A 24,179-nucleotide genomic window follows, 5' to 3' on the forward strand; every position below is an offset into this window, starting at 1 on the left:
CATGTTTGATTACGCCGTTACCCAGCACTTTAGATCCTTGGTTTTGTCCAGCAGGCAGAGGCCATTCAGGCGTGTATTGGTTTCCCCTCAGAATAATTTGCAGTTGTCCGCTGAAGGGCTGGTCTGGCCAACCAGCAATCAAACGGCCTCCCTGTGTGGAAACACAAATTATATTGTTTTTTAAGCATTACCCAAATTCGATATCTGAACTCCTTGTGCCTTTAATTTATTTGGTTGTACAGTCTCTGAAACAACATTACCAAATTATTTTTCACCTAGAAGGTGCATGTGATATAAGCAGCGTTTTGAATAAAAAAAATTAAAGGTAGTGGTCCAGCAGAAAAGTAATTGTAGAATATATTAATGTACCCAGGTAATATATACATCCTTATGACATAAAAGCCTTACCCTTGAAGATGCCATTGCTACTGATAAAAAAATCCCTTTATTTCTCAGAAGTATCTGCTTTCATAATAAATTTCTTAGAGCTTATATTCAAATAATTTGTGGTGTAATAGTACTGGTGTTGAGTAATTTGAATTATAATTGCAACCCAAAGTCAGAGGGATCTGATGATTTATGGAAAAACTGACCAGGATGGAGATGTAAGTAGCATTGAGGACAATGCTACTGTTCTGTGGAAGACTGCGGGTGGTGCGGTTAGACATGATGGTGGTGTTGTCTAAAATTTCCAGGACTCCCATCACTGTGAGGTTATTTAATGGTGGAATAAAGGTGTCTAAAACCACCCAGCTGCCTACGAATGAAGAATAGAGCAGTCTACCATCAACCTTTTCTATTGTTAGTGTTAGATAAGCACAGCACTTACACAGTATATTATCCTAACAGCAATAAATTTTGGAAAGGTCCTGAAAATGTTTGGAAAGCCATTTTGTAATTGAAATACAATGGAATTTTTGCCACAGTTTAGAAAATGAGTACAATACCTGAGGGAATGACAACAGTGCCACCTTCTTTTGGTACAGTGAAGTTATTCTCTGCAGATGACTTCCAAAATGACTGATTGGACCAAAGACTGCAAATCATAAGACAAATGTAAGATCCTTTTCAATAAAAGGCTAATCTAGCACATTTAAAAACAAAAACAAACAAACAAAATTTGCGGTAAATTCTCTGATATTTATAGTGAATGTATGCAACGTACATGTAATTGGCAGGTCGGCCGCCGGGCAATGGTGTCGGGGTGAATTGTGCTGGTGGTGCGCAGTTGGTGTAGAAGCAGTTATAAACTTTGAATGCCAATGAAATGTCTGTGGTCGATCTGTCCACGCTATTCCTCCGCTGTCTATTAGTAGCAGACGTTTTGGTAGACACTGAAGGAACAACATTGCCCAATGTGGTTAAGATCAAAACAGAATCCTGAAAAGCCAAGCTATTTGTTCTCTCCACTTCATACAGCTCAAATAATATGGATTTTAATAAGGATATTTACAACAGCATTTTACCAATGTAGTAGAGGTTTTTGGATGACTTGTTCAGGTACCAGTCTCCATTTATATTCACACTAGGATCCAGGAGATTAGCTGAACCATTTCTATTGTCCACCACAGACACTTGATCAGGACTCTGAGTCAGATTGTGATTCACAATTATATAATCTGGAGACTATTTGGAGAGAAGGAAGAGAAAACACAACACACAATTAATTTAATCAATATAGTTTACATAATATCACAAAGTAATGGAATGCTTCATTCAAATTTCAGATTTATTTATATACATCCGCTAAGCTGCTTTGTGACAGTTTTCATTGTTAAATGGACTATAGAAATAAAACAGAGTTAAGATTAAACTGAGGTGATTATAAAGCATAATGAGTGATTGTAATCATGACTTTACCTTGAAGCCATAAAACACTGCACTATACGAGATGTTGCTAATTTGCGAAGCATTGCGAAAGTACCAGTTGTAGGTTTTGTCAGTCGGAAGCAGAGCCATCCAACCACTGCGATGGGTAATCAATTTATCAGCAAATGGAACAACACTTGAGCCTGGAATAACATGACAATGTTATATAAATCATATTGTATTTTCTCTAAAAATAAACAAGAAACAGGATCCATGCAATTATATAATGCTTAATTATATAAGCTGACTACAAATCTAATATTTCTACATTCAGTCATTTGTTCTCTTTTATGATAACAAGAAGCTAAACAATAGCACACTGTCTTGCTAAAATAAAAGACAAATTCCTAGGGTAATACAAGCTAATTCTTTTCCATACCAAATGTATTGGTGAGTATGAGATCCTTAAACAAAAGCGAGGAGGGTAATGAAGAATTAATCCCCAGTCGGTGGAAGTTAATTGTGTTATCACACACTGTACCAGGGAAGCCTAAGCTCCATGAAGCATTGTCAGAACAGTGGACTGGATCCAGCAGTTTACTCTTTGGCACTACCTTGTAGCCAGGATTACCTTTTGACATGAAGGAGAAAAATAAGGCTCAGAAACAAACAAACAAACAAACAAACAAACAAACAAACAAATAAAAACCATAGCTTCAATAAAAAAAGTCATTAAATTGCACTTGATATACACTAAAACATATTTCCCAAGGCCAAAAAAAGCCTGGCATTACATAAACATAGACCATAAGTATAGTAGAACACAGAAAGACATATTATAGTCACCTAACTAACTAATTCATGTATCTTCACTACTGTATAGAGGTATCTAATAAATAATACCTGTCAGTGATCCATCAACATCTGCAAGAATAACTTCATGTTCCCATCTAAAGGTAGCCTTGTTGGGTGTCTGATAATATTTGATTCCACTGAATTTGACTTGCCAGCCCCCACAAAAGTTGCCACTGGTTCCTTGTATAGTGGTCACCCCAACTGCAGCACAATTTGGCCGGTCAAAATTAATAAATTTGGTGTTGAGGACACTCATGCCATCGTCCAGGGGCAGGACAATCCCATGACCAGTACAGTAGTTGCTACCAAGGCCAAGCTCATCTACGTGACCCACTAATGTGCTGTTGACCAGTCCAGCGCCTGTGTCTAGCCCCCACCCGCTCACATGTTGCTGGATGATGCGCTTGGTCTCCACTCCTGCCACCTCATTGTTCACCATGAGAAAGTCGTTGAATTGTACTGCTCCTACATTCACCCACTCCGCTCCTTTCTCGTTGTTCCAGGATGTGAGTTTGCGGAACACGGCTGGCTGAGGTACAGTAGCGCCACACTTTCCGCCTTTCTTGGGGAAGAACTCCTGGAAGATCCACAGGCCAAACCAACCTTGTGAGTGAGCTGTATTGTTATAAAACTCACCCAGAGGCACCAACTTTTGGCAGATGTTACTGTCATAGGATGGGCCATCTGGATTGTCATGCATTCGGTACCAGAAGCCAAAGTGTGTTCCGCCAGCGGCTGCATTGTGAATGATGGTATTGTTAGGGTTGGTGACCCAGTAGCCAGCTGGAGTCACATCATCATTTAGTAGGCTGGTGCTCTGACGAACGAAGACGGCCAGGTTGTACTGCAGGACATTGCCAGTCTCAATGCCATCTTCAATGAAGAATGCTCCTCCCATGATGTTATAGATAACATTACGCTCCACCAGCAGCCTGTGTGTGTTATGGATGGTGACTGCACGGTTGTAGGTTTGATGGATGCCACAGCCACGAACATAAGACTTGAAGTTAACGTCTCCCATTAGGTGCCAGTGGATGGGGTAGCGTCCCAGTCGATAGGCCTGGCCAGCATTGAATACCTGCCACAAAAAATAAAGTTAAGATTCAATGAAAAAATGTAAGGCCTTTAAGAGAGAATAATTTCAATAGTCCCACATGTGTGTCCGATGTATTTATAAAACATTATTAATGCAAAATGATACCTCAACATATTCAATTCTTCCTATAGCCAGGTTTTCACCAGGCCGAGGTGCATGGAACATAATGCACCCACCAAACTCATCACTTCCAACTTCTTCACCGAATCTTCCTTGGAAACAAGTCTGGGTGGCAAACTCCCCTGAAATTAAATATTTGCATTACACTTATATTAAACTGTACAGTTAGAGTACAGCATGAACCCCAAAAATCAATAATTTAATGCCTTCCATATAAACCATGCAATGTTGTAGAATATTAAGAATAATATATATAGAACAAAATGCCCACCTGTATTAAACCCATCAGGGCATGCTGGGATTATATCACTCCATTCTTTGTTAATGGATCCACGGACAACAATGTTCCTAGTCAGCACGCCTATCTCAGCCCTTGCCTCAAATACAGTGCCATCAGGTAATGTAATGGCCACCCCAAGGTGGGTGTAATTCAGAGGATTGCTTAGAGTTAAGGTTCGACCATCAGGTGACACTGAAGCTATATTCCTCACTTCGTTCTGCTCTTGGCTGTGCCTGCAAAATTACCCACAATCCACATTTAGCATGTGTTGGAACAATATGTCGTCAGCTGTAGACTGAAAACATTCTCTCCTAATATGTACATTGTATATATTGTATATTATTATTATATAGGCAGAGCATCAGCTAGAAGACAAAATCTTTGCATTCATTGGAATTATCATTAAGGTGACCAAATTTCCTCATTGAGATTGCAGCTTTAGCCTGTGATGATGCATCTATACCTGGCACCTGTTGAGGCAATGACAATTTCATCACCGACTTTCCAGGTAACTGCATCCATCAATGTGAGAGTACTGGAACCATTGTTAGCGGTTTTGGCAAGGCGAGTCCAAGTGATAGGGATAGGGATACCTGAAGAATGAGATTTGAAATTGATTCTATAGCGCAAGTAAATTTAAATGAAATGAAAAAAGTGAAAGTGTAAGGAAAATAAACTCATACTTCTCTGTCCAACATACTTTTGTCAAACAAGCTACATCCTTGCTTATCAAATTAGAAAGTGTCAATGAAATCATAAAACTTTACAAAACTCAGTAAAATCTGGTACAGAAACTGAATCTATGGATCTATGACCATATTTAAAAATATGTTTCTTGTTCATCATGAGATTTTATCCTTTAAAAGAAGGAAAAACTATTTTTTAATTGATTAAATTATTATTATTATTATTATTATTATTATTAATTTAGTATTTTCTTAAACAAATAATACATTATTAGAATTATGATGTAATTGACGGGTGTACCATGCAAATCCAGCACTCCCTCTCTGACCCCCAGGGTTTTAGCCCCATAGACAGGGAGTTCTGGAGCACGGATTTGGCCATGCAGAGTGATAATGGCCTTGTGCTGGAACGGCATGTTCTCTGTTCCAATCTGAAGAGCTCCACCATCTGTGATGAGAATGTTCTCTGCCTGCAGCTCAATATCTGCTTCATCAAAGATCAACTTTCCACCTGATAATAATAAGCACATTTACAAATTGCAACAGGATTGTGTGCTGACAGAGTGGGTAACTTATTAATTGTGTGGGTGCTTGGATGTGCTTTCAAAGCCAGAAAAATCCCAGTGGTCTGATATGTTTTTATCTAGAATTGTTTGCCCAAGTATTTGGTTGTTCCTCACAGTACCTTGTATGAGAAGCATCTTTAGTACTGGTGTACTGACATCCAGGAGGATCGTCTGGCCTTTAGTGATCACAGCAAACGAGCCTTCTTCAGGGGGTGACTGACCGCCCCATGTGTACCGAGATGACCACACATCAATGTAAAAAAAGTCAGCACGATCCTGGAGTGAGAATTGGGCATTATTGTATTTACATGGTGAAAATGTTTGCAAAAATCACTTCCATATTTCAACTTTTGTTATCTGCTGCAAAAAGCTGGTCAGCTAATGGAAAGTACATTCATTAAAAAAACATATCTTTGTATTTAACATCAAATCGCATGTAATCTATTCAGCTAAACGGCACTTCGTATAGATCAGGGATTTCAAACTCAAATTCCACCACACCAACATTGTAAAAAATGTAAAATATTTACTGTACTATTACTATTAATATTATTTACTATGTATACTATTTATTAACTTTAAAAACTTGGGCTATATAGAATAAGACATTACAAAAAAAACATTATTTTTGTTACATTATTTCACTGAAAGCACTATTTAGAATCAGTTCAGAAACATAGTATGTATTTCCAAAATACTCTATAATGTATAATATTAATAAACGTAGTTCTGAAACTGTTGATCTACTGGAATTTTCACAGATATCTTTTTCCAGAATGAGGTTCCTAAAAATTTGGTTGTTGAATGTATGTGATGATAGGTTTACCGTCTTGGCGATTCCTCTTTTTCCAACATTCACTCGGACTTTGGTCAGCTGGGACCTTGGCTGGGAATTGGTCACACAGATGACCTGTGTATCATTGATTGACTGGACATCACACACCGACCCTGCGATTGTCACACTAACATTCCCTCCACTGTGTGTGTAAAATCAAGGAACAGAGACAGCGATTAGACTTGTAACATGGAACCTTGTAGAACTTTCTAAACTTTCTAAACAAATACAACTATATTTCACTGCTTTTTCCCACTTGCTGCCCCAGGCAGGTGCCAACCTTTCTCATGTTTCACAGAATATTTCTATTTTGAATCTATTTAATCTCAAATATTAAAACAAGTTGACATCATAATTCCAGACCTGAAACCATAGCCAGTGACAGTAAGCAAAGTGCCCCCGGCTGTTCCTCCTCTGCGTGGTGACACATCCGTAATGACAGGTGTCAGGCTGGTTTTGTAAGTGTAGCCATTTGAAATGTTGGCTGATCCATAGCTATTCAGGACTAACACCGTGCATGACAGCTCCGCTTGAGTTCCTGTCAAAACCATGTAAGTACTTTTTACCTCTCATTTTTTTCACTTGTCACTTGCTTGAATTGCTAGCATATTTTCCTGTCGTGCAAATATCTCTTTATGGTGATGAACATAAATGGGTCAGTAAACATGTAATGACGTATGCGTAATCTCATCTCATACCATTGTTTTGTGGGACCGTGCAGTACAGATTTGTAGAACTTGATGCATTTTTGTTGACACTGCATTCTTTATTACAGATCAAAACTCTAGACGAGTTAGGGTCAAACCCAGAGCCTTGGACTGCTACTTCTGCACCTCCACCATAGCTTCCTGTAGGAGCACCAATCAAAAAATTGTGTTTGTTAATGTAAAATATTGTCCTACAGTCTAAGGACTAAGTCTCAGTGCAATGATATCTGTAAGTCAACATTACTGTACCTTCGTTAGGCACGACTTGCGTCAAGCGCAGCTCGTAGTTGAAGGTAGCTTGGGTCAGAGCATAACCTTTGACCTGATGATACACTGTGACTGGGAATGTTCCTCCTGCATGCTCACCCACAATGCACTGTATCGAAGTGTCCGTAACGGATGAAATATTACATGGTGAACCACCTATTCCCACAGCAACAAGAGCAGAGTCTGAGCCAAAACCAAAACCTGAGACTGTGATCGCTGTTCCTCTTGGACCTGTAGTGTAGAAATATATACACGAGCTCAGATGGAGAAGATTGTTTAATATTGTATTGTCATAAAGCAAATTGATTTAAATTAACAACATGCAGAAATGGGGAAACAGACAGGTGACAAATTAAGTGGAAAAAAATGACAGTTTTATATTGTATTATATATTATATTGTATCTTGTCTGGTAGCCACCACCTTACTAAAAAACTTTATGTTATTTTATTTTATTTAACTTGTCACCTTAGTCAAACCATTTTTACATTCAGACCACATTTGAATAATCATTTAGATTAATGATTAAATAAATAATGCTTATTTACTTAATGCGGATTATTAATTTTTTGATACCTGTTGTAGGGCTAACCCTGGTGATGTTTGGAGTTTGACTGCGAGTATAGTTGAAACTTAGTGGTGGATAATTCACACCAAACACCTTGATATTGACCTGTACTTGTGTTTCATTAAAGGCACGTGTCAAACAAGTCACCATGGCAGGAGTTACAGTCATTATGGTGCATGGGTATGGTCCCAGCTTCACACTAGTGTTTCCTACTGCAAATCCATTGCCTGTGATTGTTAACAGTGTTCCTCCTGCTAGACTGCCTGAAGTGGGCTGTAAACTGGCCTGTGCCTGGCTTGTAAGTGTGGAATTTCCAGATGCTAGCCCTTTGCTCATTACGATCACCATCAGGGCATGAGGTCCTGCTGGCAGAGGGCCAACTCGCAGTGTGAGACTGCTGTCTGTGACTTCTTTAACATCCAACATGATGTTGTCTGCATATACCCTGAGATCTTCAAGACTGCTGCCGAAGCCACTTCCAGATACAAAGACAGTTGTTTGGTTTCCACTAACAGAACTGGGGGAAATCGAGAAAACCTGTGGAACCACGGTGGTGGAATATTGAAACAAACAGTCAGTGCTGCAGAGTGAAGAGATTCCACCCACTTGCACAGCAACATATCCTGTTTGAGGTGGGGATGGAGATGTGTCACATATGACGTGAGTGTAATTGCTGGAGACTGTGATACATGGATAGCCAGCCACTGTGACTGTGCCTGCGGTGAGACCAGAGCCAGAGAGAAGAAGCCGTGTGTAACCGGTTGTGCTACCTACTGCTGGTGAGACTGAGTCCAACACAGGCATGACTGCAAAGCGTCGGGCGGATTCACTAAGCATTGTGAGTAGTGCAGTGCCCAGATTATCAACCTGGACTTGGACAGGCAAAAGGACGCCCACAGGTGCCCCACTATCACGGCTGAGGAGGCACTGAATCATAGTGGAGGTGCTATTGGTGACATTACATGAGGTGTTTCCAATCATGACCTGCAACAATGCAAGACAGAGATAGAGACAGCGAAAGAATCTTAGTTGGTTCTAGTTATGAAAATATAGGCAATTTAAACCAGTATGGCCATGACAAGAATGAACGCTGTATGATCATGTTAACAAACATGGCCTTTTGTGCATTCCAAGAGCTTAATAAACATGCTACTAAATTAATTTGAATAGGATTGAAATAAATTTCAATAAAATAACATAATTAATGAACTTTTCTATTTTAAACTCATCTACTTTTTGAAAAAACTCTCATGAATCTTTACCTCAATGGCGCAGGTGATGTCGCTAAAGCCCGAACCTTGGATAATGATAGGGTCATGATATGTGCCATGATCAGGTGAGATGGAGTTGACAATGGGGCTGGAACAGCTGGAGAAACTGAAGGACTGGCTGTTAGAAGAAGAGCACTCAGGAGAGGCCACACAGTTAGATGTTGATCGGCTCAGACGTGTTGAACCTACAGGGCCAGATTTCAGGATTTCAGATTTCAGCCTAGCTCTTTTATTTATACACCTAACTAATTTGGATATAACTTAGAAAAGCATTCACCGATAGGGTTTAATGGAATAAAACCCACTTGGCTAATCAGAGGTACTGTACATAATACATTTGTACCTTGATACCGTACAGCTTGAAATCCTGCTACAGTGACATTTAGGTCAGGACTTCTATCCTGTAGTGGCTCGACGATCACTACGCCCTGCATACTGGTCTGGTTTGCTGAGTCTATGTAGCCGCTGCTGTAATAGTACACCCCTGGAGCTGTGAAACAATAACTAAAGAACCCTGTGGACAAAACAGATGAGATACACCCACACACGCACACACATTCCAGCAGGGTTACATCTATGTTTTGTTCAACTTCTTTTTTACAGTCAGGACATGATGCTACTGTACGTGAGGGCATTTCTATTGTTCTACTGTTCTCTTCAGGTTTCAAGTGGTTATGGCTGCAATTACAGGAGTTTAGTGGCTAAGGAATTTATTCCACATGAGTAGCATCAACACATCAACATTTTAAATTATATTATAAGGAAGGATACTCTTCTAGAAGAGCATTTGCTATCTCTTCAATACAAAAAGTGGTATCAAGTATCATTCATGCTCATTACTTCATTCTTGTGTAAAGGTATACATCACATTTACAAGGTTTAATATGATGCAGTAGATTTTTTTTTTATTATTGACTGTACTGATTCATAGATTGGTAACCATCCATGCTCAGAAAATTTGTGATCTTTCTAAAAAGATCATAAAAACATTATCTTTCTATAGATAAACGTCTAAAGTTTTACATTAGAAAATAAATTCTCTATTACGTCAGAGGATGTACAAAAAATGTTATAGTCTGTGTACCAGTGGCTGTTTTGGATTTTCCGCTGTTGAAGGTCACACCATCAAACACTGTGCTGCTGGGACTGTCCACACTGAACACTCTGTAGCTGAGACCTTGAACAAAGGCTGGAGCCTGCCATCTCCAGATCACTGTGTCCCCTACGGACGCTATCACTGTAGCTGGGCTCCATGAATACCCCTGACCAAAGGCTAAACACACGTACAAACAAATCATACACAGGCACATGTGTGACTGATAACAGAATTGGATATGATAATTCTGAAAATGTAATGTATATATACAGTATACACAGTTAAATAAGTATTAACAACTATTTGCCACATGAACAGATTTGATCAAATTGTGACAGCACCTGTCTATGAGCAGATAATTTCATAATTTTATCTGTATTCACACACAAGCACAAATGTTTTAACACCTAGCCCAGACAGCCTTAGCCTCCTAACCAAATAATCCTTTAAATGCTAAATTATTTCCTTTTAAAATGAATGAAACACTGTCAATGCATTACTGGCATGCTTTAGTGTCACCTTTTAAAAAGCAGAGGTGGTTTGAGTTTAAACCTACTTTGGTCGATGCCTTGGTTAGTGACGATAAATGTTTGCTTCGGCATTTCGGTCACACACTGCAGTTGGCTTTTTGAGACAGCAGTCACCTTGCAGATTGTCTCGCCTGTGAAAAAAACATAAGACTTTACTTATGTTTACTCAAGACACAAGTTTACTCTGATAAACTCTCAAATTATGACTCAGTTACAAATATTGGAGTATTTTTGAATTCTGGAATATGATTGGAGAGAAGTGTTTATTTCCAGGAACAGCAGCTCTATCTGAAGTCCTGGTTGTAATTTAAATGACAAGCATATATTAATGTACTTGTAATACATTATCATTTCTATAGTTCACAGGGACAATGGTGGAAACTCCACATAAAGAGTAATACTAAGTTTAAAAATGAAATTTTATTTAGTGAAAAAATGTGTATATATTCATAATGGTGAATCTTTCTGTAAGGAGTTGTTTATGATCCAAGAGCCAAGAGGGCGGCACGTAGACTCCGGATCAAAAATAGTGCTTTATGTGTTGTTTGTTTGTAGCTCTGCGTTTTATGTAGTTTCTGGACTCTTGGTCCATTTCCAGTGACAGCGCTTCAGTCACTAAGATTCCAGACAGTCAGTAACTGTCAGTAAGTTTCCATGGGAGAATCTTTAGAACAAAGGTGTTTGTGCTTTCGGGTTTCTCAGTAACATGAAAAACTACATTGTTTGTCTTTTCAAAAACAGACTGGTGAATGAATGAAGCTTATTGCTATTATAAAGTAAGTAAATAGTGGAACTTATTTGATCCCATTACTATAAATAGATCAGAATTACAGTGTGTTGTTCATTAATAACATACAAAAGTAAAACACTTTATGATGTACTGTCTTTGGCAAATAATCAGTTTTGTGGTGGCACGACTTCCAAATTTTGTCACGTCTCCCTAACTTGATTGTTTTCCTAACAGAACACTTTATCTTAGTATACTCTTTATTAATTGGCTTAAGCATGACAAAGTTAGATAATAATATACATTCTTTTCAGTTGTACCTCAGTGATTACACAATTGGTTTGCAAACACTGTTAAGTCCAGGTTCTGTACCTAGTGTAACTTTGTTGTCTTCCAGAACAGGGCTGAATCCAGAACCCGTGACTGTTACTGTGGTTCCTCCAAACAGCGATCCGTGATGTGGGGAGATGCCTGTCACTCGTAAGATGTACTCTATGGTGGCGTTCACATCAGAACTGTGACCCAGGTACAGTAAACATGGACATTGAAAGAAGGAATTACTTCCATGTAATAAGAAACCAGATGAGTATCAATAGATTTCTATATATTTTTAATCTATTTGATATTTATTGCAATGAAATTCAATTTAATATTTTTAGATAAATGTTATCTAATAAGCGATTATTACCTGATTAAGGGAAAGCCCTGGTTCCCAACTATAACTCTGATGCCATACAATCCAGGGGGAAGTGTGGGTAACAGGCAGGTAATCATAGTGCTTGTCCACTGCTGCACTTCACAGGCTACACCGCCAATTTGGACCAAGCTTCCATTGATCTGGTCACCAAAGTTTGTTCCCATGATGGTGAGAAACCTGATTCCTTTACCATACAACATAAAGTGATTAATCAGTTAGTTCCATCAACTTCCATAAACCTTCTTGAAATGATGTAAATGCACTCTAATTCTTGATTGACACTAGTATTTTTTATGCATTTTTGTTTTAGAAAAGGAACAGTTTCTTAATTCAGGTTCTGCAAGGTATGGTAATGACAACTAGCACCTTATCTAGATAGGGGGACTACAGTGACAATTTTAAAAGGTCACCCATCATTTGTGGTAATAGGGGTAGAAAGAATGTGTTTTGATTTCAGTGTGTGGTGAAAGTAGAGACACGGTATAGGGTCTGTTTGTCCACAAAAGGACTATGTATAGTTATAGTTATCACCAACATCTCACTCAAACCTGAGCGTGATGGCCAAGGCATCAGTGAAGTAGCTTTGGTACACTGCTCAGTAGAATAAGCCATCAACCTGATTGCAGAAGCAGTTTGCAGAAAGGTGTAAAAGGGTAGTGGTGAAATGATCTGTTATGTTGGAGCTTCAGAGCATTAGACTTAAAAACGAAGAGCTGTGACGAGGCATGAACCTCAAAATGCTCTGCTCCTGGTAGAACCTAAAGGCACCACTTGATAAAGGAACAAATCTCTTACAATAAAGGACACAAATATTTATTTTGAGATCAAATATATACTTTCTATCTTCCTTTTTGGTCTTATTTTCCTTAATCTAATTTCTCTGTATGTCTGAGGTCCCCATCTCCCTTTTCCTAGACTCTCCTTTTTCCTTATTTCTTTTCATTGATGGTTCCTCATTAATTATAAACTCATTTTATTTCTATTACTCAATATTTCTCTTTTGCTCTTATTCTTTTCTTACTTTTCCTCAAAGCATAAATACGAGTAGCATGTGGCTACAGTGTTACATGGCAGACAGAGTGACACAGGCATTGAGAAGGCTTATGGTGAGGCGCAGCCAAGTGCAGCATGTTTAGGCTGATTAGTGCCGGGTTTGTGATGAAAGCATTGCAGGTGGCTGCAGGTTTGTTTGAGAGAGCACTCACTGTGTTACAGAAGTCTGGTGAGGGATTAGCAGGCGAAATGAATGCAATAGTATATGTTCAGAAATCAATATGATCTTATTTAATATGCTGTGGTCAATGTTACAGTATGATATGAACAAATTTTTTGACATCTTACCATAGACATTTGTAGTTTGTGGGCTCACTCCAGTAATTTTGGCTGTCAGGCTGGTGTTATATGTGAAAGTGTTCGGAGATGTGACCTGAATGTTTCCCGTTATCAGGGTCACATTGCGTACTCCTGCTGATCCCTGAAATAAAAGGCAGCTCTCAGATAAACAAATAAACTAAGACTTGAAACAAACTAATAGTAAAAAATGCCTTTATAGTGCATAGTCAAATATAGAAGCAATTAATTCCCTTACAGCAGGAACGCTGCACAAGAGCTGATAGAGGTTCACATCAATCACATCACACTGAACACCTCCAATAGTGACTGTGGTGTGCTGGCTGAATCCATAACCAGAAACTGTAATGATTGTACCCCCTATGAAACAACACAGTGGAGGAAGCTATATTAATAGCCTGAGATACCCAAATAAGACCTTTTGCAGTTGTAGAGTACAACTACGTAAATAAAACTTGTCATCTAAAACACAACTGCAGTTTACACTCCTTTAACTATAAGGTCATAACAAAAAAGAAGTACAATGATTACATATTTGTGTTTTTATGCCTTAAAAGCATGGGGTGAGTCTTTTTTGTGTCGTCTTTACCAGTAACACTGCCTGCAGTGGGTGCTATGGAGGTCACCCCCATCTGGTAGGTGAAGTTGAAGATGTTGCTGCCATTATATTGAGCGTTACCCAATTTAGGGAAACGCACAGTGACTGGGTACAACCCTGCGCTTGCAGGGCCTACACGACAGGTTAGTGATGTTCCTGAAACACAAATGGATTGTTGACTAAACCCCAGTTATGCTGGTTATTAATTACACAAATACACAGTTATACTATTTTTCAACTCACTTGCAAGTTGAAGAACTGAGCACTGGACATTTCCGATCTGTACCCAAGCATTGCTGTCATCAAATCCTGATCCTGAGATGGTGAGAATGGTTCCTAAAGTGCTGGCTCCTAAAATGAATTGAACAAGAAGAAAATTTAATCACATAACATCACTAAAGTGACAGTCAAGCATGCACCACAAAGTTATATAATATCTACCTTGCATTGGGGTGATGCCTGTTACAACTGGCGTCTTGGATCTCGCCCATGTAAAGCCACAGGCTCCTGAACACTTTGACGGGATACCATTGATAAACACTTGTACCTGAAAAGACATTAGATATTTGTTTAGCTTTGTTGTGTTACTTGGTTTGTAATAAGTGCCTGCTGGTACTGTAAATGAGCTGGTAGAGCATCTTTAAAAGGATTATTTTTCAACCAAGAACAACAATGGCTTTGGATATGCTAAAAATACATAGACTATACAAACTTTGTTCAAGCAAAGTATATCAATCAGACAAAGAGATGACAAAACCTTATGTTTTGTGTAGTTTGAACAGAATAACAGATTTTCTGTTGAAGAAGATCAATGGCACTATTACCAACTTACCAATGCTATGTAAAGTTATAAGGCACATCCAAATAGGTCAACATCAGATATAAAAGAATATCATATTAAGATGTTCACTCAGATCACAAAAGTTATGCAATTCAAGGTCCACTACACTGTCTAGAATTAAAATCCCACCCAAAATCATACAACACAGTGTGAAGGAAGCACAGCTAACATCAAAATAGCTAACAAACAAAGTAAAACAAAAGGAATAAGCACTAACCCCGTCCTCTACATACGGGTTTCCATGGGCAAATTCTTACGATACTAAAATATGAGTTACAGTACAGGAGTAAAAGACTGTTCCAAGAAGCACCTGTGTTATATTTGTAGGCACACGCAGGGAATCTCCTATGATGCTTTGCTTTAAAAGGCCTCCTTGCTGCTTAACCTGTGCTTTCACAGAGGGGTTCAGACCTACTATCCCAGAGTCATTGATCTAGAAATGAGAACATGCAACAGAACATTTTTTAAATCAGCACATTTTCAGAATAGAACAACAGACAATGCACATTAGATAAGTCTTTTATGGTTGCAACATATTAAAAAGCACTGAATTAAATGAGCAATTGTACAGTATATTGCTGCATGTATTGTAAGACTCCATTCCTGAAGTCCTACATCAGACATTACACTATATTAAAAAGATTATGTTCAGGCCGTTTTGATCTGAAAATAAGGAAACAAAGCTTGTCATTGGAAATAGGTCAAATTCTTTCAAAAACAAGCACAAAAAAGTGCACAAAATCATTATATGATATAATTCCAGTCTTGTATTTAAGCAATCTCATAGTATTTAATTAAGTATTTAATTTCAATTTTTTTAAAAATGCAAGTAAAGTAAAGTAAATTTCTATTTTTAAACATGTAATCATTTTTTAATTTGCTTGCACCCAAATATTAAATAAGGTCAGTCTATCTCTTACTCATACTGTACACACACTTGCAGGTGTAAATCTCTTATGTCTTTAACTGCGTTGTTTATACTGATATTTTACCATACTGCTGTTAAATGCTGAAATCTGACTGATCAGAAGATATTGATTTATTTACTACAACGGCAGCACTGACTAGAGTAGCCACTGGTTTATATTAATGGGCTTTTAACGAGAACATTAGGTGTAGCTAGAAATGTATAAATATTGTGATTAGTTATTCATTAATAATTAAAGAAATTGTACTCAGCGGCAAATTGTAGTGGTATATGAGGAAATAAAACACAACTTGTAATGATATTCTGGGTTTATATCCAACTTTATTAAAGAATTTAAAAAATGATGGTGTTTTACCTGCAGAAGGGGTTGGTTTCCTGGTATGGTGAGCCAATTAATTTCCCAAAGGTAGCCTTTACAGTCTCTAGTACTATTAACACTTAGCATGCCCAGGTCTGGAATACCTTGCAGAGCATATTTCAGGTCATTTGCACTGATGTCCACAGGCAGATCTACGACACATGGATAAACCAGTACATGGCACATGGAATTTTGTAAGTTTAATGTGGCTATGTATGAAATATAGATAAAGCACACAATGAGCTAAAGACAATAAACCAACACTTACAACCCCTTAAAGAAACATTTCTGACCTTTCACTGTCTGGCCGAAGATCCCCACGCTGAAGGTTCCAGTAAGAGGAGGACTGGCTTTCTGCAAGCGTGTCACATTGACAGTGGCAGTGTCCTGGGTCAGAACTAGCATGTCCTTACTAGTTCTTATTTTCTTGAGGATTTAAACAAACAAAAAAAAAAACATTAGCTGTAATACTATATAGTGAACGCTACACTTTTCCGATAGAAAACAACCACTTCCATTTTTCTTCTAACCTAAACAGTAAATTCTGTTTGAAATGAGACGCAGTGAGAAAAATAATTTGTAGAAGAAACTGTAAAGGGGACTGGGGACGATTTAGTCAATTACAAGAGAGATCATTTAGCTCACACTTCAGAAATCAGAAATCCAGTGCTCACTGGTTTCAGTTCATACCCTTTATATAAAAATATGTGTTTTGCTATTGGGGAAAGGGTGGGAGCTGTAATGTGAAATGCTTAATCACCTTCCACACACAAATATGTTGATTTACACATACCTGCATGAAACCAATCTCTAGCAGAGGGAAATCAAAGGCACAGTTGAATGGGGAGACCGTGATCTTGTAGGTGAGAGCCGATGAATTGGTCAGCTTCTCCACTGAGAGTCTCTCAATGAAATGACCAGAATTAGCCAGAGCTGGACGTCTTCTCTTCATAATAGCAACTAACAATAATATTAAAAAAAGTCAAAATCCACACAACAAAATGAGATAAAGAAAGTAAGGCCAGAAAACTATCTTTGAAAATATTATGTTAAAATGTGTAAAATCTGAAGTCTCTAAATAACCACAAGTGTAAATGGTGCTCAGCGTCAGTGACTGTTTCACAGATTCACTAGTGTATCTAATTTTCTAAAATGAGACAAAGAAAGGGATACAGTATCTCACGAACCATTTGTGTCGCTAACAGTAGCGGTTTTTCCGAGCTGAACCGTGTCTATGTAGTAATCCCCTGTGTCTTTATACATACTGACTTGAAGCAGTTGAAAGTTACTACCCTGGTAGCTTTTCTGTACACCAGATAAAAGCTCCACACAGGTATATTTCCATCTACAATAAAAAAAAAAACAGGTTGGAATACTATACTCTCATACTATACTATGACTACAATACCTCAAAGAACAAGAGAAAATTAATCCATGCTTGAAAAAGGAAACAGTTTTGTAGTATACAGAAGTTCTAATATTCCATGCATTATTATATTTTTTCTTTCTTGTTTTGTCGTGATACCGACTTAATTTTTCTCGTTATCTCGACATAACAGAAGTTGACTTTCTCATGATCTCTGTATAAGAACATGTTATAGATTCAGCAAAAGCACAGTAATGCAGCATCATGGATGATCACATGCGCTTTTACTTGGATCAGGGACTCATGAGATTGACAACTTCCACCTTAGTGTCCGACACTTAGAAGGATGTCTGCATCTTTATCTTCGAAGACAATATAGTGACCCACACGTATATTGTTGAAGAGGCTTTTAGATAATAGCCTTGAAAGAGTAAAGCGAGCATCTGCAAGCTCTTACATCACAGAACAATAAATGAAAAAACAAAACAAATACAAAACAATGGACAGTATTCATGACAATAAAGGCTTAACATTTTAATAATCCGTTACATATTACATATAACAATAGAGTACATGCAGAGATTATCAGAAAATTAAGGGTTATCATGACAAAACAAGAAAGAAAAAAAATAATAATGCATGGCCTCTTAGGACTTCTGTCTTAGTGTATTAAAATGATTGTGAAGTGTTTTTTTTTTTTTTTGTCACGTATTGCATTTTGAACTTACATATTCCCAGGTTCGAACAACACTGGGATTACAGTGGTAGCTTGGGTGACAGCTCCTGAACTACTCTGGTATGTAAAGACCAATTGCAGTCCATTCTTTGGGTAACCTTTGTATGCAAAGCAAAGCTAAAGAAAAAGAAGAAAAATTCATTAAAAGTGTAATTACACATTCAAATACTCTACCGGTTATTCCATTGAATGTACAAAATCTAAATTTAGTACATACATCTCACATCAAGATGAACATGTATCAAATGAATTGCTTATTTTATACAGAGAGCACAGATCAAACCTGATCATTTGACTTGTTTACACCAATCAGTTACATATTAGTACAGGTGCTTACTGTGCCATACTGTTGAAGTGATACAGGCCCATATGTTGTTCCAGACACAGTCACATCATCTGAATTAAACACAATGGTTGGGGTCATCAGAGACCAGGATCCACAGAAAGCTTCGGTGTCAGAGACTCTCTTCCCTCTCGTGCTCACATCACCTGTGAACTAAAATAGTGGGAAATTTCTTTAAAGCTCAATTAAACTTGGCAAATTAAACTGAGTAGCACTTCTGAAAACTTTATGACAGATATGTCAGTAAAAGTAAAATACAGAATCCCATGTTATCGGGTTTTCTTTAAATTCTACTCCCCTGATGTTAGAACCTACAGATCTGCAAGGATTTAGGTTTTATTACTTCAATATTTTCATGTACTTACCCCTGTAATGTTAGTCTCATAGTCTCTGAAATATTTAACAGCAGAATTTTCCACATTTAACAGCTGCTTGGGACAATCAGCAGATGTCATGGCCACCAGTGCAGCAGTCACCTATAGGTGGAAAAATTGTAGGTATTTATTTAATATTACAAAAAAGGGATATTATTAAAGATCCCCAGACTTTCCACATTTACAGCATTTAAAGGAAATAATATAATTAAAATTAATAATAATAATTGTGAACAATAAGTGAACTTATCCATCATTTTAGTTGAGAATAATACATTTTCCAGGGTGACCAACTTAAAATGATTAAGCTTAATATATATAGCTATATATAGTAAAAATATTGAGCATACAGTATAAAAAGGCAATTTACATAAAATAAGGTAACTGTATTAAAAATGACTAATTGTCAAAATGACTAAATGTCAAATTATCTTGATCTTAGAGCATGTTGAGCTGTACATGAAAGGTGGTTTGATGTTCTATAAGTCAGAAAAGCTTTTTAGCCAGATAGAAGCTACCACTAATATCACAAACAGAGATAGTTGCAGTATGATCATATGTTGTATTTGGGTTGTTGTCAAATTTGGGTTGTTGTCAAGTTAAATTGCTGTCTCTCTTTTAGCAGCACAAGAAATATTAGAGACCTCAGTCACTGATGCATTGTAAGGCAGAGGGCTGGATGGGATTCCCCCCCACAAAAGTGTGAAGGTTTTCAAATCTGCTTTTCCTTTAGTTATCTCCATAACAGTAATGGTCACGTTTGCTCCATTTGTCCAGTACTGAAGATCCGGAAAGTCACCTGTCAGGGAGCAAATATTACAATAATTACAAAGATTATTCCATTTTGTTTCAAAACCTTTTATATCATATGTACACATCTATGGAGATGTTAATAAGAATAAACAATGCACAAACTACCAAGCTCCCAATCACGAAGAGTTTTCTAAGTCAGAAATCCAAAAAGGATCAGCTTTAACTCAAGCTGATACAAAGCACTGACATTGAATACTTCAGCCATAATATTTAAATAAAATAAAACTAGTTATTATTGAGCTTAGATTATGTGTCATATCCACAATACAATTCCCTGTGAATTACTCGTTACCACAGAAACGATAACCTATTAGATGAGTGGATTATTATACTGTATTTGCTTTCTTAATCTTAAGAAAAAAGTCTTTTCTGACCAATCAGAATTAAGAATACAGCATCAAAGTCATACAACACAACTTTTATTTTTAACATATTCAGTTTTGTATTCTGTTAATTACTGTATGTGTTGCAACGACGGAGAAGGCAGACATTAAGTCTTCATCCATGACTTTGTGGACTGCCATGAACTCTCCTTTATATTGAAATAACCATTATTTACACCACTTTCACAAACACCATTTGTTTCATATTTACCCCACTTACACAAACTAAAATGAAATAAAAAGAGAGACTCATGACTCGTCCCATTGTGGTATTCACATTCTTACCTCTGTTTGAATTGAAAGTGATGGTGTATCGTGACTGTTCGGTAAACTGCTGCTTTGTGACAATGACGGTATCTGGTTTAATGAACCAAAGAGCATTCAATTCATCCTGCAACACCTGAGCAGGTGCACTGACGGGGATCGGCCCTGCGGCAGAACAGAACTGATTCAGTCGTGCCAGCATGGCAAAGCAACATGAAACTATTGAACATGCGAAAACAGGATGCTAGTTCTAAAGATAGATTATTTTAAGACAAAATATTTTAATGTCTTTCAGGCTATCCAAGAATTCTATAAATGTTTTATCACAAATTTCTAACTAGACCTGTTCTGCCCGCTCCATAACCAAGACTGTAATAGGTGTAGTCACAGCTGCCCAGAGAAAAACAGTCACTGCTTATAGTCACTAATTGCACCTCCTTGACTGGTGTAACAGAACTCCAGCCATTAAAAGCAATCATCTAAAACCACATAAAAACAAATATTTACAATTTAATTGCTTTACAATTCAATATTTGTTTCTCTGAATAAAATAAATGTGCTAGAAATAAAGAATAAGCTATAAAAAACCATAACCTTATTTATTCTATGACTCACCTGAATCTCGTTCAGCACGTTATAGCTGGCGTTTATTACTTGGATCTCATTAACAGCATCGTCAGTCTGCTGAGCAGTAAACGTGCTTTTCTCTTTGTAAAGTCCCACATCAATTGATGAAGCAACTCCCCACTCTTGATGCAAGACCTCAATGTAGTACCTGCATGGATATGTGTGAAGAAAGCAGTTAAAAAACATTAAGAATGTAGAAGCTATGTGGAAAGAAGCTTCAACTCCACAAATCTCAACAAATACACTAATGGGCTACTAGACTATTTAGAAAAACTGGGTTTCTCAGAGGTTCTTTGGGCGATGATATGTGTTTTTGGTTTGTAAAGCATGAATTGGAGCGCTCTTTGAAACATTGTAAGAAGCCGAAGAAGACGAAGGGTGTAGATTTAAGTGCAGTCAAAATTTAACAGCCAACCACCTGATGGACTGCTTACAGATAGTGTACCTAAAGAAATTAGTATATTTTATATACAAGTAGAAGTACACGGCTGCTACGTATGCATTCACACATTTATTTCAATAGCTGATTTATTCTAGGGAACGCCATAGAGGACCTGGAGATCATCAGGGAACACTGGGTATGAGATGAGAATGCACACCTACTCCATCTCACCAAGAACACACACATTCACACATCAGGACATTTTAGTGTAACTAATTCACCGACTGACATCTTTTTTGGGAGTTGGGAGAAAACCAGAGAATACAGAAACTCCACACAGACAGTAACACACAGATGTGATGTAAGAGTTTATTTAGTCAGGAACCTCCATATTATATATAGTCTCATATACCCCCAAAATAAGAGACTGTTCGCATTATACATCAAAATTATTCCATCTACATGCACACTGTATACAGGAATAATAAAAAGAACACACAGACTCCCACTTACGGCTTTCCGCTTTCCAGCCTCATGATTTCGGACTTTTGTGTTGGACTGCGGAAGAAATTGGGGGTCCACTGTGTAGTATATGCAATCATGACCTTGTGGAAGAAAATGGACAACTTAATTATGAATGTGTATGTTATATGATACTTGTCTAAAGAGATATTCTTGTTCCATATACACTGACAGATGTATGAATATGAAAATGAACTTTAATAAAATGTAATTTTAAAAGGTTAATATTTTACATAATCAATATTTATATGAATTCTTCCTATTCTGACGCAATTAACTAGCTATTAACCAGAAATTAAACCAAAAATGCAAGTAATACTGACGTTATTATACAAGAAAAAAATACAGTGCTTTTTAAACTGTTCATGCAATACCTTATTTTCTGGCCGACCAGTTTTACTGAAATAAATCTGTACTCGGTCGTCTGCTTTAGCGAGAAAATAGTAGTTGTCGGTCTCCATGGGAACGAAAAAGCCGCTAAATCGAGTTACAAAATTGTCCAATTCAAGGGGCCACGAATAGGACAAGGAGTCCACCCACTGGACTGAGTATCCTGGCCGGCTGGAGTTATAAGTTAGAACCTCCTCTAATCGCTGTGGTCTGCTGTTATTCCACATCTCCATTTTTAACCCCCTGCCACCTGCAAACATACAAAGTTTGTGAATAATGTGGAATAATATCAAATATCAAATTCAGTAAAATTGACAGAGATCAATTGGACCTGACTGAATATAGGAACATGTACTATATGTACAATATGCACATTCAGTTTTTTAGCTGTAGCTTGTTCTCCCTATAACCACATGATAACAGCCATGTCTGTAAATATTTCAGGTGTGCTGTATTTGGTAGTTCCATAAAGTAAAAATATTAATTGTGTATTCACAATATTTAAAGCACGTAATGGATAATATATAATTTTAATATACAATATCCCATCTTATATTATAGTTAATATGATATGTTAAATTAAATTGAATTGAAAATGGCCTATAAATTATAACACAAAATTGTAAAAATGTGAATTGTATAGGAGGCAGAATGACAATAATGGACTAGACAAATTTAGACAAAAGTTGAAATTGGTACAGCGTGATTAATAAAAGAGACACTTATATTATATAAATGAATATGGTGTCTTTTTTTGACATAAGACACCTTATTAAATATAATTCACTGTGCCCCTTTTTTATGTTTCAAAATATATATTTGTAAAGAAAACATATAAATATATGAAAATATGAAAAATATGAGAAAATATATAATTATTATAAAAATATATTCAGTTAGGTTTGGGAAAATAGTTCATTCCTAGTAACATATACAGTATATTACAGTATGTGAAATGAATGGAAATATAATCACAAATTATAATGCATTCTTTATCATTCAATATTTAATTAAAATATACAAATATGTAGGAAACAGTATTGTTTATTGCTTTCCCCATGTAGATATTGTTGACTTATATATTATATATTTCAAAAAGTCCATTAAAAATGATAGTCAGGCCCTCTATGAGTTTTTTTTTGTAATTGGTGTGGGAAAATTGCTTGATTTTACTGCTACTTCTTTAGAAATTTACAATGCAACATAATAATACAATAAAAAAACCTGGGTTCTCTTTCTACGTGCGTGACATGCGTGCACGTTCAAGAAGTTCATTGATTGTTATCACTTAATTGACAGACTGCTATCAAATTTCAAAACATGAGATAACAATGCTGTCACATACACATTGTATAAAGCTCTTTGTAGTGTTTAATCAAAGACTAGAACGTGAATGCAAGAACAGTGATTAGGCAAAGCTTTACCTGGAAACACTGTCATGTTGCTCCATTCATACGCTGGTGTTGCACAAATGATCGTCTCGTCTGTCACGCTCTGTACAGAACATTCCAGACCTTGAGAAAAACAAACAGCTATTGAAAAAACATCTCATGCATCTATATGTAGCTCAAAGGAAGAAAGAAATAATAAAAGGCAATCTATACCTCCCACTAAAACCTTCACCGGCTGATCTGTCTGATCAAAGTAGTTCCCCTGAATGGTGAGCAAGGTGCCGCCAAGCATACTACCCTGAGAAGGGTACACTCCAGTAACCTCTGCAGGAAACATCCTGGTTATTGAGTAAGACTTCAAACACCTTCATCATATTGTGATTTCAAATGTTAATTATTTTATT

At 37.1% G+C, this 24,179-nt stretch overlaps 1 protein-coding gene across 1 annotated transcript in view; it reads right to left on the reverse strand.

Annotated features, from left to right (window-relative positions):
• pkhd1l1.1 (PKHD1 like 1, tandem duplicate 1) overlaps positions 1 to 24,179 on the reverse strand; it is a 40,762-nt gene that overhangs the window by 12,768 nt on the left and 3,815 nt on the right. Inside the window, exons 12-56 of the mRNA XM_060897598.1 lie at positions 23,989 to 24,099; positions 23,809 to 23,898; positions 22,369 to 22,634; positions 21,986 to 22,077; positions 21,079 to 21,238; positions 20,807 to 20,942; positions 20,485 to 20,628; positions 19,648 to 19,802; positions 18,995 to 19,105; positions 18,624 to 18,782; positions 18,279 to 18,403; positions 17,372 to 17,529; positions 16,978 to 17,144; positions 16,478 to 16,610; positions 16,182 to 16,336; positions 15,209 to 15,331; positions 14,499 to 14,604; positions 14,301 to 14,408; positions 14,049 to 14,213; positions 13,698 to 13,819; positions 13,451 to 13,583; positions 12,101 to 12,293; positions 11,785 to 11,927; positions 10,712 to 10,816; positions 10,144 to 10,332; positions 9,403 to 9,573; positions 9,051 to 9,244; positions 7,797 to 8,772; positions 7,204 to 7,452; positions 6,946 to 7,095; positions 6,611 to 6,785; positions 6,239 to 6,389; positions 5,532 to 5,688; positions 5,148 to 5,357; positions 4,624 to 4,753; positions 4,152 to 4,393; positions 3,866 to 4,002; positions 2,713 to 3,742; positions 2,249 to 2,440; positions 1,861 to 2,012; positions 1,467 to 1,626; positions 1,166 to 1,334; positions 948 to 1,036; positions 594 to 757; positions 22 to 151 (exon numbers count right to left, since the gene is read on the reverse strand). Coding sequence (XP_060753581.1) covers positions 22 to 151; positions 594 to 757; positions 948 to 1,036; positions 1,166 to 1,334; positions 1,467 to 1,626; positions 1,861 to 2,012; positions 2,249 to 2,440; positions 2,713 to 3,742; positions 3,866 to 4,002; positions 4,152 to 4,393; positions 4,624 to 4,753; positions 5,148 to 5,357; positions 5,532 to 5,688; positions 6,239 to 6,389; positions 6,611 to 6,785; positions 6,946 to 7,095; positions 7,204 to 7,452; positions 7,797 to 8,772; positions 9,051 to 9,244; positions 9,403 to 9,573; positions 10,144 to 10,332; positions 10,712 to 10,816; positions 11,785 to 11,927; positions 12,101 to 12,293; positions 13,451 to 13,583; positions 13,698 to 13,819; positions 14,049 to 14,213; positions 14,301 to 14,408; positions 14,499 to 14,604; positions 15,209 to 15,331; positions 16,182 to 16,336; positions 16,478 to 16,610; positions 16,978 to 17,144; positions 17,372 to 17,529; positions 18,279 to 18,403; positions 18,624 to 18,782; positions 18,995 to 19,105; positions 19,648 to 19,802; positions 20,485 to 20,628; positions 20,807 to 20,942; positions 21,079 to 21,238; positions 21,986 to 22,077; positions 22,369 to 22,634; positions 23,809 to 23,898; positions 23,989 to 24,099 — 8,577 coding nt within the window. The remainder of the gene's footprint in view (positions 1 to 21; positions 152 to 593; positions 758 to 947; positions 1,037 to 1,165; positions 1,335 to 1,466; positions 1,627 to 1,860; positions 2,013 to 2,248; positions 2,441 to 2,712; positions 3,743 to 3,865; positions 4,003 to 4,151; positions 4,394 to 4,623; positions 4,754 to 5,147; positions 5,358 to 5,531; positions 5,689 to 6,238; positions 6,390 to 6,610; positions 6,786 to 6,945; positions 7,096 to 7,203; positions 7,453 to 7,796; positions 8,773 to 9,050; positions 9,245 to 9,402; positions 9,574 to 10,143; positions 10,333 to 10,711; positions 10,817 to 11,784; positions 11,928 to 12,100; positions 12,294 to 13,450; positions 13,584 to 13,697; positions 13,820 to 14,048; positions 14,214 to 14,300; positions 14,409 to 14,498; positions 14,605 to 15,208; positions 15,332 to 16,181; positions 16,337 to 16,477; positions 16,611 to 16,977; positions 17,145 to 17,371; positions 17,530 to 18,278; positions 18,404 to 18,623; positions 18,783 to 18,994; positions 19,106 to 19,647; positions 19,803 to 20,484; positions 20,629 to 20,806; positions 20,943 to 21,078; positions 21,239 to 21,985; positions 22,078 to 22,368; positions 22,635 to 23,808; positions 23,899 to 23,988; positions 24,100 to 24,179) is intronic.

The sequence above is a fragment of the Tachysurus vachellii genome, chromosome 21 (assembly GCF_030014155.1).
Source record: "Tachysurus vachellii isolate PV-2020 chromosome 21, HZAU_Pvac_v1, whole genome shotgun sequence".
NCBI lineage: Eukaryota > Metazoa > Chordata > Actinopteri > Siluriformes > Bagridae > Tachysurus > Tachysurus vachellii.